The 12810-nt window shown below is 35.6% G+C and overlaps 1 protein-coding gene across 1 annotated transcript; it reads right to left on the reverse strand.

Moving 5' to 3' along the window:
* Positions 1-401: 401 nt before the first annotated feature.
* Positions 402-3821, reverse strand: LOC137806931 (uncharacterized protein At4g15545). The gene is made up of 9 exons (XM_068607327.2): positions 3284-3821; positions 3109-3177; positions 2894-2950; positions 2681-2750; positions 1533-1607; positions 1120-1380; positions 902-944; positions 722-800; positions 402-650 (listed from the first exon to the last, which is right to left on the reverse strand). Exons 1-9 carry the CDS (start codon positions 3560-3562, stop codon positions 558-560), a joined length of 1026 nt encoding a protein of 341 aa, XP_068463428.1. The 5' UTR covers positions 3563-3821; the 3' UTR covers positions 402-557.
* Between the last annotated feature and the right edge of the window lie 8989 nt (positions 3822-12810).

A 12810-nucleotide genomic window follows, 5' to 3' on the forward strand; every position in this document is an offset into this window, starting at 1 on the left:
ATCTCTTTCAAAATAGTTACATCATGTTGGCTTGAAAGTGATATTACTATATTAATTTAAGTAATTCAAATATTTTATAACAAAAAATAATATTTGATTATATATAAAATATAAAGGACTAAAATGATATCTTAATTTGAAATTAATTTAAAAATAAAATTATTTGGTTCATAAAAAATCAACTAATAAATATATTAATAACTTTTCAGCTGTATAATTACTTAATTTTAATTTATTTACACTTTTGAAGATAACAACTTTCAGTAACTTTTATATACATCTTTCTTTTCTTTTCTCACACTTGTATTAGTAATTTTTTGTCAAATCGGAAGTGACCTAAAAGAAATAGTTGCTGTTGAATAACTTGATGAAAGCTATGAGAATTATGGGCAGACAGAATGTGATTCGTGAAATGAAATATACAGGTTTTCATTTTCAAAGATTATTGTATCAGACAAAATAATTAACGTGATAATTTCATCTCATATACAGAGGGGAAAGGAGAGGATAGTATCCGATATTACAAACTCGGAATAAAACTTCCCCTAAGCGCAATATCAATGGACATTGCGATTAATCAATCCTTCAAATATATTGTACAGATCATTGTTTTCAGGCCCAAAAATTTCATCAGCTTTCCGTAGCGTCTCCTATAATTTTACACACGGATATGTATCAGTAAACTGAAAGTTGAGAAAGAAGACAAGGCAGAAGAGCATACCTCTTTTGTTTGTTTATGGGAATTTAATTCTTTAACATTTCCCAAGAATGCACCAAATTGCTCGTAAGACAAACGGTTCCTAACAATAACAAATAGCAGATAAAATACAAGACACAACTGTTTATCTCAAAAAGGTGACATGTTTTCCCTAATTTTTAATGCATCAAAGACCTCTCTCACCTGACTTGACGAAAGAACTCTTTTCCATCCACCCGTGTTCGTCCTATAACATCCAGTAAGAAAAAATAAAAACGAGCGGAAAAGCTATGATCATTCAAACAACAAAATATTAAGCATCTACTTCTTTGTATGCATGCTAGGTCCAAGAAAATCAACGCTGCCACCTAATGGAAACATTCTTCAATACAATGTATCTGCATGAGTGCTACAGTACTTACCGGTTTGTGATCCTGTTCCTGCATCAGAGGTTGATATTGAACCTTGAGTTAAGGACATGGAGGAAAACACCGAAGACCTATCATCATACATGCCCCTTGTGGTTGAAAAGGAAACTGAATGTCGCCTTGGAGATACAGGTTTAGATGTTCTCGTAGGTGATACTGATGCAGACAGACTAGGAGGGGAGCCAGGGGGAGTAATCCGAGGGGTGGAACCTTGAGATGCTAAGAGGAGATTCTGTGGTACTCTAGGTCTCGGGGCTGCAAAAGTGGAATAGAAAAGAATACAAGGAAGGTCAGGGTACACATGCAAAACAGAATTATCAAAACAGACACCATATTAACTATGGTCTTTGATCGACTTTGTTTTTGCAAAACTAAATGCATGCCTATCCATTTCTTCATAAACTTACCATCAGGTTCAGGTTCTTCGACCAAAGAATTTCCTGTTGAAGAAGATATAGACGGTGCCAATGAAGCGTCATTATCTGCAATAAAATGAGAATCTCTCAAAACTGATGCAGCTGAGGGACCTTAACTATGAGGATCTATTTGAGAAAGAGGGCTATGAAAGGTGAACGCGTACTAATAATAAAAAGGTTTACTTCCATTCATCACCTTATGACCCTATTGGTCTCTCTCTCCCTTCTCCCAAATAGAAGCTAAATTGTTTTCATTAGTGTTCTCTCCGACAAATTTAAGATGTTCATCGAAGTCAAATTGATTAAAATCATCACATTGGTTTACTTACATCTTGGCATTGGATTGTCAGCAAACGTCGAGGATAGAACCAGACTAACAACACAATCAGATATTTTCATTCTTTACCATATATTTTTATTTAGCAGCGCAACACAACACAATTAATTGTCAAAACAGAAAAAGACAAACAACACCTATGCAAAATTTGTGACTATGTGCATAGGAAAAGGTGCATTGGTGTACAGGGAAACTTGTACCATTTTCTCTGAAGACATGGAAATGGAGAGGATCCAAATCCTAACAGTCTATGGATAACCATTACCATGATTAAACCACTGGAAACACTATATGTGCCAGTGTGTACACATCGCAGTGATAAGATACTGACTTCATATTCAAAGGATAAAAATGTATATGCCTTAAACGATGTCTTAGACCAGCAGTTTTCTGAAGTGCTCGGCAATTTCTATATTGGTCCTTACGAAAAGGAAATGAGTTTGTTTGTAAGAATTTGAAGTTGCTAGATTGCCAATAAGTCTATACTACCACATAGAAGACTCAACCCGCCAAAACTCACTACTTGAATAAAATAAATTAAGGTTTAACTCCTTATTATACTTACAAATTTTATGTTTTATTTATTTGCATTAGGAAACTACATTTTTTAGTCCCTACAATTACAAATACATCTTTTAATCTCTCCCGACCAACATTGTAAAGACTAAAACAAGTTAAAAAGTACACAAATCAAATGAGTAATCGAACAAATGGCCTAAATGAAAATGTAATTTACATAGGGCACCAAGAATGAACAAAAATGGAAACTTATACAGGTGGATAGCATACGCGTTGAAAATACCTCGAAACTGTGACGTGGAAGTCAAATTTGATTGGTTCTGTATTTTAGCAACAATGTCTGGAGCTCCTCCCTGTGCCAAACACCAGTAAATGCTAAATGTTCCGTAAGGTAAGTACTATCATAAATAATTATACATTATAATTATAAAGAGTACAATTGAGCAAGATATGATGAATGCATTGAATAGGCGACATTAACCAACACATAACTTACAGAATTATCATCCTCTTCCTGAAGTGATTGCATAAGCGTCTTTCTGAAAACCTCTAACTGCATACACATATATCTCCAAAAGTCACCCACCATCCACACGTTAAGACAATAATTGAAAAAACAATTCAATTTAACGAGATTAGAATTCCGCCCAGCGAAAAATAGGTTATAATCGAAATATAAGATGTATAGGAACTAAATCCATTAAAATGCACCTTGGAGACATCTCGATTGAGCTTTTTGACAGTGTTGGAAAGCGAAGCATTCTCCTTCAGCAAGCTCTCCTGTAACCCTCAACCATCAAAACAATTTAATAAGCGTGCGTGTGTGAACGAGAGAGAGAGAGAGAGAGAGAGAGAGAGAGAGAGGGAGAGAGAGGATGGTTGGAACCTTATCTTGTTCGGCGAGGAGGAGTTTGTCGGCGGTTTCGGAGAGGGAGGCATCGAGGGAGTCGAGTTGAATTTGAAGGTCGGCGATGAGGTTGTCTTTGTCGGCGATCTGAGTGAGAAGTGTGGACAGCTCTGATTCGAGGGCGTTGACACGTGTCGACAGAGCAATGGAAGTGATTTTGCGAGCCACATCGAGCTGGTGGAAGGGATCGGACGGTAGCACTTGCATCATCTCCTCGGGAAGGTCGAAGTTGGCACTACCACCCGATTCCGCCGCCATAGCGCGAGTTACTTTGCCTTTCCTTACCCCTTCTTTCTGATTTTAATATTAATATTACTATTTTATGTTTTTGTTTTTGTTTATTTTATGTTTGGTGTGTCTGATATGCTATGGTGCGTAGCAGGACAACACAGAGGAGCATGGGTGGAGAGTGTTCTAAATACTTTTTATTTTATTTAATAATTAATATTGAATTTGCTTCCTACCATTGCTTTGTTTTATTACAAAATATGTGGTTTTACGAGGTTGGAGGATGGATAGGACTGGGATAAGAGACAAAAGAGACACAAAAAGGCCAAAACTTTCTGGAGTTGAGTCGGATTTGGGTATGAAAAAACAATATAATTACATTAACGTACATTTCAAAACTAAATTTTGAAATTACTATTTTAATTCCTAATGTTTACCTTAAAATGAATCATATAATTTAAGAATTACAAAAGTAAAAAATACCATATCTTCTCGTTATATCTCTCTCTCACACACCCGTTGTTTGAAGTTTTCATTTGAAAAACACAAAAGTAAATAACGAGCGTCATTCAATGCTAAAATATAATTTTCCCATTATTTTTAATTTATCTTAAATTTTGTTTTGTTTTGCTTAGTTTGTATTTTAAATAATACTATTAATTATTTTTAATTATGTCATTATTAGAAAACTGAAAATTATAGTAGTATATATCGTGTTAAAATAGTAAATAAAAATATAGATCATATATTTAAATTTTCTGAATCATAAACAATGAGATTAATTATTTTCTTAGTATATATCCTATATGTTTAAAACTATATATCCTACATGTTTAGAGAGAAAGTTATTATTGAATTTCAAGAAATATTAGATGTTGTTAGTGAGAATGAGTTTCTAAGTCTTTTAAGGTGTTTGCGATAATTTTGAATTGCTAGATTTAATAATGGGACACCTGTAAAAGATTTTTTTGACATTTAAATCATTAAAGAAATATAAATATATTTAGTAAGTATGAAATTAGAGAGTACTTTTCGAAAATGATGTTATATAGACTTCAAATATTTTGGAAAAAAAAACATATGAAGGTGTTGAGAAGATCAAGAATATTAAGGTTGCAAAATCTCAAAATGTTATGAGTTTGGTCATTTTGATAAGAGAATGTACCGCATATTATTTTAATAAGCTTTAGGATTTTTTAAATTCATGATTCCTTATGGAGAATCACTTCAAATTATAATTTTGTAAAGAAATTTTTTAGAACACTTTCTTATAACTTTGATTACTTTAATTGTAATTTAGAAGTCTAAATACATTAAAAAAATATATTGAAGAGTTTTAAAGTGAATTAAACCAACTAGTTCTTGTGATATTTAAAATAGTTTAATTTTTCGATCTTTCAACTCTCGATTTCTCGGTCTTTTAATCTCTCAACCGAGTATACATCTAAGTTTTAACTCAAGGTTTCGATTTGATGACTTAATGAATGTTAACCAAAATAGTCTTCATAATATTTACCATAAATAATTTAAGATTAGCATTATAAAGTCAAAATAATATATAGTAATAAAATAGAAAACCTTATGAACATGTAGATAAAATCATTTATGAAACATTTAAGACTGAAACTAACTTACTTAATCATCGAAAAGTTTTTGCAAGTACATCCTCATCCATGAAACCCTAAGATTGTGAGTTTGTGAATCCAAGTTGAAGTAAACCTAAATCCTAAAAAATCGGGTAGCCGTAAAGTCTTAGTAAATAACAATTAAAGACTTAAAAAAATAATTGTTATCATCTTGAAATAAGTCTTGTAATAAAAATAATTTATATTAAAAGAATTTGACTCTTATCATACACCTACACTCCATTGAGAAAAAAAATCCTATATTTTAGTTGTTAATAGTTATGTTTGGGCTTAGTGAAGTGGGATTGTAACAATAGCATAAATAGCATATGATGTATTATTTATAAAGAATAACTTTTTTATTGTTATTTTCGTAGGTACTTAATTTTTAATTGAAATAGCGGAATTTGAAAATTAAGAACTTGCTTAGTTTAGGATTTTTTATTTATTTTTTAGTTATAAAACTTAAAACATATTTTTTAAAATTCTCTGCTGTGAATAAATTAACGATTATTTTGTGCAGAAAATGGAAAGTGAAAAAAAATGTTATTTTTAGATTTTACATAAATTTTAGAAAATAAAAAATAAATAATACTCTTACAATCATAAATGGGAATTACAACAAAAGATAGAAAATATTTTTTGTAACTAAACATACATGGAAATCAAAATAAGTAGTTAGGCGCAAGAATGATAGCTTTTTTTGAAACGAAGAATTACAGTTTTTTATTTTATTTTGAAGGATAATACAACAATAAGTATGTACGGTACTTAAAATTCAATAACTAGTTAAATTTAAATTATGCATATGGCCATTATTTATTTGTTTAGATGACAAATTATTTTATTTCCAACTAGAGAGACATTAAAGTGAGTTTACCCAATTCAAATGATAGGTTTAGACGTGTGCTGCGAAAGTCATAACGTGAGTCTGACCAGTATTTTGATAGTTGAAAAACTAATATCGTAGTTTTTTTAATCTGTTTATCGATTAAAGTTTTATTTAAAATATTGAAAATACACTATTATTTTCACCAGTTCCATTCCATTACTTTAAAAAAGTAGTTAAAATCATATTTACTTACTAATAATAAATATATTTAGTTTAAATTTTTTAAAAAAAACAGGTTTTTATATTAGGTATATTGGGTCAACGGGTTAACCCATTCTGAAGTTAAGGTTAGATATAAAACAAAAACGTCAAAAAAGGCAACTAAGAGCCACACTAGCCTCTCTTCTTCCTTTTTTTCTCAGTCCTCTTTATAGATGTAAGCAACTTCCATGATTGTTCTCCAACTACACGCTCATTCTTTATTTCAGTAACATTTTTAAATCGTGTTTTCTTTGTTTGTTGTTTGTGGGGATGTTTCCACTACTCCTTCCCAAATAGTTTTTTTTTTTTTTTAGGGTGAACCAAAAGTATGAGCTATGCTGAGGGTGTCTATGAATTGTTTTTAGGAAAAAGGAGACTCCAACTCCAAACAAAAGCATATGCATTTGTTCCCACTATTTCCTTTTTCTTTTTACTCACTTTTCTAGTCTCAAATTATTGAAAGGAATCACTCCACGGAATGCTACACGGAATTAGGTATGCTCATTTATCTTATAATAAACACGCAAATTTATAACATTTTTTATGTGTAAAAGATTACAGATTCATCTATTGTAGTAATAACAATGATTGATTTGATTATATATTGGCTTTTACTCCACCTCGTTTGAAGATGTTCAATTTAATGAAATGTTTGTTGGTCCGTTTCAATTCTACAATCAAGTGTGTATATATAGATATATTAATCTTCTCGTTCAATAATCTTAAAGTAATGAGCTGAAATAGTCAATAGTGAGTATGGAATGGATACAAGCAAAGTGTCCTTGGTGAGTCTTAAATAGAAAATGAAGGAAAGTACCTCATACATGTGAATTACACGACGACTCATATATTGTTCTCATGGAAATGTTGACCACAATTAATTTATTCTTAATAAAAAGTTATAATTTTTTATGAAAATGGTGCACGTTGTTTTTAATGGTACAAGAATTGATAAAAAAATTTGTATTTTATTGACAAATGTATCTACCTCTCTTAAAGTTAGAAAGGTCTAAGAGCTTGGGGCGACTACATGACTTCTCTAACCAAGTCTTTATTATCTTCAATGATAAAAACAACTTAATCAATGAATCTTAAACGATGAACGACTATTTATAAACTATAGATAACAATTATGTGGCAAATCCAAGGGACTCATAATGGTCCAATTGGAAGATAGCACTTGATTAATCTATAAATACTCACTCTCCAGGAAATACATCTTATCTCATACTCTTAACTCTCATACTGTTAAGAACTTACTATCTTTGTGTTCCTCCTAACTTAAGCATTGGGGAGTCATTTTTAGGTCAACCTCCCCTTTTTGTCGGAGATCAACTGAAAACTCGTTCCTTGAGGAACATCTTGTCCTCACCGAGTTACACTCCCGAGTTCATTTCCGATAGGAACATTTGACACTCATCGTGGGACCCTGACAAAACTTTTCCCAAGACCACCATAACAACTAGACGCACACTCTCAACATGAGTTCTCAAAAGGATAACACGAACCAACAACTCGAGGCTCCCCTTTGAAGGAACGGGGAGAACTTGTAGAGAACCATGATTGACGCCCTGGGTCAAATGCAAGAAAAAATTGAGCAAGACATGGCGTCCCTGAAAGAACAACACAAGGTAGAGCTACTGGCACTGTAGGACCAGATGGCCCGCAGGGACGACGATCGCACTCAAGATGACCTAGAATACTCGGGCCATTAAGAGTGGCAAAAAGTGTCGCCCCGCCCCGCTTAGGCCTGCAAAATGCGGACCAAGTTGGCCCGCCCCGCATGCAGGCTGGTTTTCATGACCCGCGGGCTTGCGGGCCGACCCACTTCTTTTTTTGGAACGTAGAGGAGGAGTGGAGGCAGTAGCAGTGTGCAACAGCGAAGCGACAGTAGCACGCGACAGTTACATGCGAAGCCACGCGGAGTCGCAAGCGGAGCGAGCGGCGACGCTGCAAAGGAGAGTGCGTCGTGTGTTGTGTGCATTTTTTGGAACAGCGTAACTGCGTTGTGTTTTGAGTGAAAACCTAATTTTCTTCCACTCAAAGTTGTCACTCCCCTCCACTGGACCACTATTGTCAAGTCAATTCATTTTTTTTATTTTTTTGCGGGCTAGCGGGCCGCCCCACTTTGCCACCTCTACGGGCCATATGGCAGAGTCCTAACGGAACTCCCCTAGGAACTCCGCTTGTCGAGAAAAATCGGCATCCCGCACTGACACTAGGAGATCATCTTGGAAGGGGACCCAGACAAGCACCGCTCAGGGTGCAACGAGCAAGGAATGTCAGGGGCATGAGCGTCAACCCTTCAAGGCGATTTCCAATCCACTGATCAACCGCGCTGTGAAGGCAAACTTGAAGGGTTTCCACCCCTTCACCGACGAGGTCATGGGCACTTAGTTACGTCGGAGGTGGAGGTGGCCCAACTTGGAGAAGTATTCAGGAACCTTGGATCCCAAGGTCCACTTTAAGGCCTATATAACACAGGCCCAGTTGTTTTCGAAAAATATGGTCGTGCACTGCAGGCTCTTGCCCACCACCCTGGCAGGGGTAGCCCTGAAGTGGTACTACTTTCTACCTTGGAACTTTGTGGACTCTTTTGACACTTTGTGTGGTTGGTTCTAGGTCTGGTTTGCAGATTGTAAGCCTATAATCGCCACCTCAACGTAATACAAAGAGAGAGAGGGCTTGAAACAGTAAATGGCCAAATTTTCCTAGGCCACGTTGAACATACTCGACCTGCACCGGGCAGTGTCATGGAAATTCCTGGACACCCAAACCACTAGAAGACATCGACTAGCTATGGGCCAGAGCGATGAGTAATATGAGCATCAAAGAGAACGCCGACACCGACAAAAAGGTGATGAAGGCACCAACCGTGATTGCCTTCCCTAATTACAAGAGAAAGAGGTTGAGGAAGATCGAAATCTACACCCTCCCTAAATGCACCGAGGGAGATTGTACTGTAGGAAGCCTACAACCTGGAGCTGGTTCACCTACCATCTCTAGCCCTTAACAACAAGTGGGGGATCAAACTAAGCATTGCAGCTACCACCGAAACCAGGGACACAACACAAAAGAATGCTTCAAGGTAAAGGACCTGATACAAACAAAGTAGCTATGAAGATGACCAAGGAAGCAAAAGACAAAGCACTTGGTGAGCAGTCATCTTAACAAACACCCCACCAAGGAGCTCATGGACCCGACCAGAGAAGATGGGCATAAACCAGATAACCAAATATTCTTTATGTTGGTCTTCTTAAAGAATAGAATATGTTGTAAATAATTTGGGCTCACTTTAGGGGTCCAAATAGCAAAGATAGACTAGAATAAGGTACCTTTAGCATAATAGGGGGTGTAGTTATCATTTTAGCTTGTTCCTAGCCCTTTAGGAAGGAGTTTTGACCTAGTTTCTATAAGGACAAGCCTAAGGCTGCCCCTTTTTTCCCTTTTCCAATCCTACCCCTCTTGCTTATTTTTCAAGGCTCCTTCACCTATAAATAGGAGGTCTACCCATTGTATTTTTAAAAGTTGAATTTGAATGAAGTAAAGAAACTCTAAACAAATTGTGTGAGCTCTTAGTGAGACTTATGTCCTCTTAGGTTTGAGGTCTTATCTTGAGTGATTTGGGAAGCTCTCAAGTGGCGGTCAATACACACTCATCTTGGAGCACATCACACTCCAAGTGGCGTGACATTTCTCACCCACATCCATAAGTTTTCTCATTCCATTTTCCTTCCATTTCTCCATTCCATTTATGTTTTTTTTCTCTTAATTGTTGTTCTCGGTTTTGGGCTCATGAATATGAGTATGGTGCATCATTTGGGAGGCTATGTCCACCATTGATGTTTACCTTGCCCCATTTCAATTCCACAATTGCTTTTCATTCTCACCATATCTTGTTTTTTCATCTTTGCCTTTGTGAAGTGAACATTCACACTTACTTAACCACTTGGTTAAGTTCGTTTACAGTGGAAATCTTCCTTAGGTCCTCACCTTTAATTGTTAAAATCTCAATCTTAAGTAAAAATGTCACCATAAATGAAAACATCTAAAAATCAACTGACATTAGGACGTCCTTGAGGAGCTTGTTAGATCGTGGGCCTTGAATCGTTTCATCCACCAGATTGATAATAACTAGGACAGGGGACCGAGGTCGTGGTAGGGGAAGGTCAGGTTGAGGATGCGATAACAGGGCAAAAAGCTCACATCGAACTGACACTCTAGAAAGGAGCAGGGCAAGAACCACCCAGCACGAGATGGGAGAGTCCCATTGAGAGCCAGAGAACCAGGAGAGACTTAGGGTTAACATCAACCGAGGAGAAATCAACATTATCGCTGGTGGTGGCCCTACCAACTTGGCTATAAAAAGACATCTTGGGAGTGTCCATTTTGGCAGCCTCTTATCACCACGTATTCAACCCAATATCCTCTTTACGAACGAGAACCAGTCCTTCTCGGACCCTACGAAAGATGACCCTGTGGCAAATTGGAAGGTTAAGCGAATCTTGATTGATTAGAGAAGCTTGACCGACATGCTATTCTGGTCGGTATTCAAGAAACTAGATATTTCCAAGGATTAGATACAGGCCTACTCCGACCCCCTGCCTGGCTTTGCGGGGGATGGGTCCACACGAGGGGATATGTAGACCTCCTCACAACCTTTGGCACGAGGGATGCACACAGGTACCTGACGGTTCGGTACATACTGGTTGACGCCTACACCTCCTACAACATTATCAATGACATAAAAACTTTGAATCAATTGGTGGCGGTGGTGTCAACGCCCCATATGCCCATGAAGTTCTCGGATGAACAAGGGAACATAATCACTATTAAGGTCGAACCTAAGGTGGTCCGAGAATGCTACGCCCAAAGCTAGGGACAACTACATGACTTCCCTAAACGAGCCTTTGTTTCCATCAATGATCATCATGAACTAAACAGCCTAATCAATGAGCCTTAAATGATGAATGACTATTTATGGAACAATAAATAACAATTATGTGTCCAATTCAAGGGACTCATAACGGTCTACTCGGAGGATACCACTTGATTAATCTATAAATACCCACTCTCCAAAATGTACATCTTATCTTATCTCATACTCTTAACTCTCATACGGTTAAGAACTTACTATTTTTATGCTCCTATTGACTTAAGCATCATAGAGTCATTATCAGGTGGACCTCCCCCTCTAGTCGGAGACCAAATGAAAGCTCATTTCTGTTCATACCAAGTTGCACTTCCAAATTCATTTCCGATAGAAATAATGTTTTTGGATAAATCGTGTTTTGTTAACACGTTTTTATTTTAAAAAAGTCGTACTTGTGATACATAATTTTACTTTTGACCATGTTGCTTAAAAAAATTGTGTTAAACTAATACATTGATGACTTTATTAAAAATTCTATTAGAATTAAATAAAATCGTACATGAATAACACAATTTTAGTATAAAATAAAATAATTGAAATCATCGACAAAAATAACATAATTTCAATTTTGTATTATTTTTTTATTGTGAAAAAATTAGTGACATATATTACTTTTATAAAGTATTATTTTTGAATTATATTTAATTTTTTTTATAACTTAAATATACGAGAATAAAATTAAATTGAAGTGGCGTGACACAATCACAATTTCTTTAAAACAAACTTATCAAATTTCGTGATTTCATTTAATACTAATCATATAAATAAAACATGTCCAAATATATAAGTTTTAAGTAATTCTCAATAATAAAGGATGGTGAAAAAAAAAGTGATGAAGATAAGAGTTTAGGGTTTAAATTTTAGGATTTAGGGTTTAGGATTATTGGAACAACATTCTATAAATGATGGCACAATAATGTTACGATTCATATGCACATTAATTGAAATATATAAATATGATTTTAGGTGGTTTAATTAATAGGACAGAAAGGTAAGGGTAAAGTTTGAAGGCTTATTTTTCTTGGTTACTACATTGCACGGTTCTTATCCCTTGAAAAGTAAGATTTAGCTTTGATTTTGTGGAGTAGGAAAGGTGATTTAAGGAATAAAAGGTGTTGGTAGAGCATGTGTTAAGTTGAAGAAGAAATCGGGTGTGGGGTTGTGAGATGAAGCAAGGCAACTATCATATGATATGGTCTACATACCAAACGTTATAGGTTGGGTATTTGGAAAGAAAAAATAGCTTGTGACGTGCTTAATAATTTGGGTATATTATTGTAAATATTGCAGAATTTGATTTGATGTGAATTATATTTGGGAGATTATAGGGGTTTCAATTATTATAGGGTGTGAGGAATAATTAATGAAAGTTGCATGTTTCCATGTTTATCTTTGGAGGTGAGGGACAACTGGAAATGAAAAGTTATGACGGCGTTAGCATGGGTGAGGGGTGAGAGGTAGGAAAGAGTAACAGACGGCGTTAAAGACCTAGTCTGGTCAGAGAAGAACAGCTGTGGGTTATTTGGTGACGCCTCATATTGGTTTATTGAAGGTCGGTGGGAATCTAACCCTCTCAGACCCCACCCTTGTCTCCTTCTACCTATCTTCTATATCAACCCCTCCACCA

This window comes from Phaseolus vulgaris, chromosome 3 (genome assembly GCF_051622355.1).
Source record: "Phaseolus vulgaris cultivar YP4 chromosome 3, ASM5162235v1, whole genome shotgun sequence".
NCBI lineage: Eukaryota > Viridiplantae > Streptophyta > Magnoliopsida > Fabales > Fabaceae > Phaseolus > Phaseolus vulgaris.

Coding starts and splice junctions, on each gene's coding strand:
- LOC137806931 (XM_068607327.2), bottom strand. CDS start 3,562: ATGGCGGCGGAATCGGGTGGTAGTGCCAACTTCGACCTTCCCGAGGAG. Junction 2,951..3,108: donor TCAATCGAGATGTCTCCAAG/GTGCATTTTAAT, acceptor ATGTGTATGCAG/TTAGAGGTTTTCAGAAAGAC. Junction 945..1,119: donor AGGAACAGGATCACAAACCG/GTAAGTACTGTA, acceptor TGGATGTTATAG/GACGAACACGGGTGGATGGA.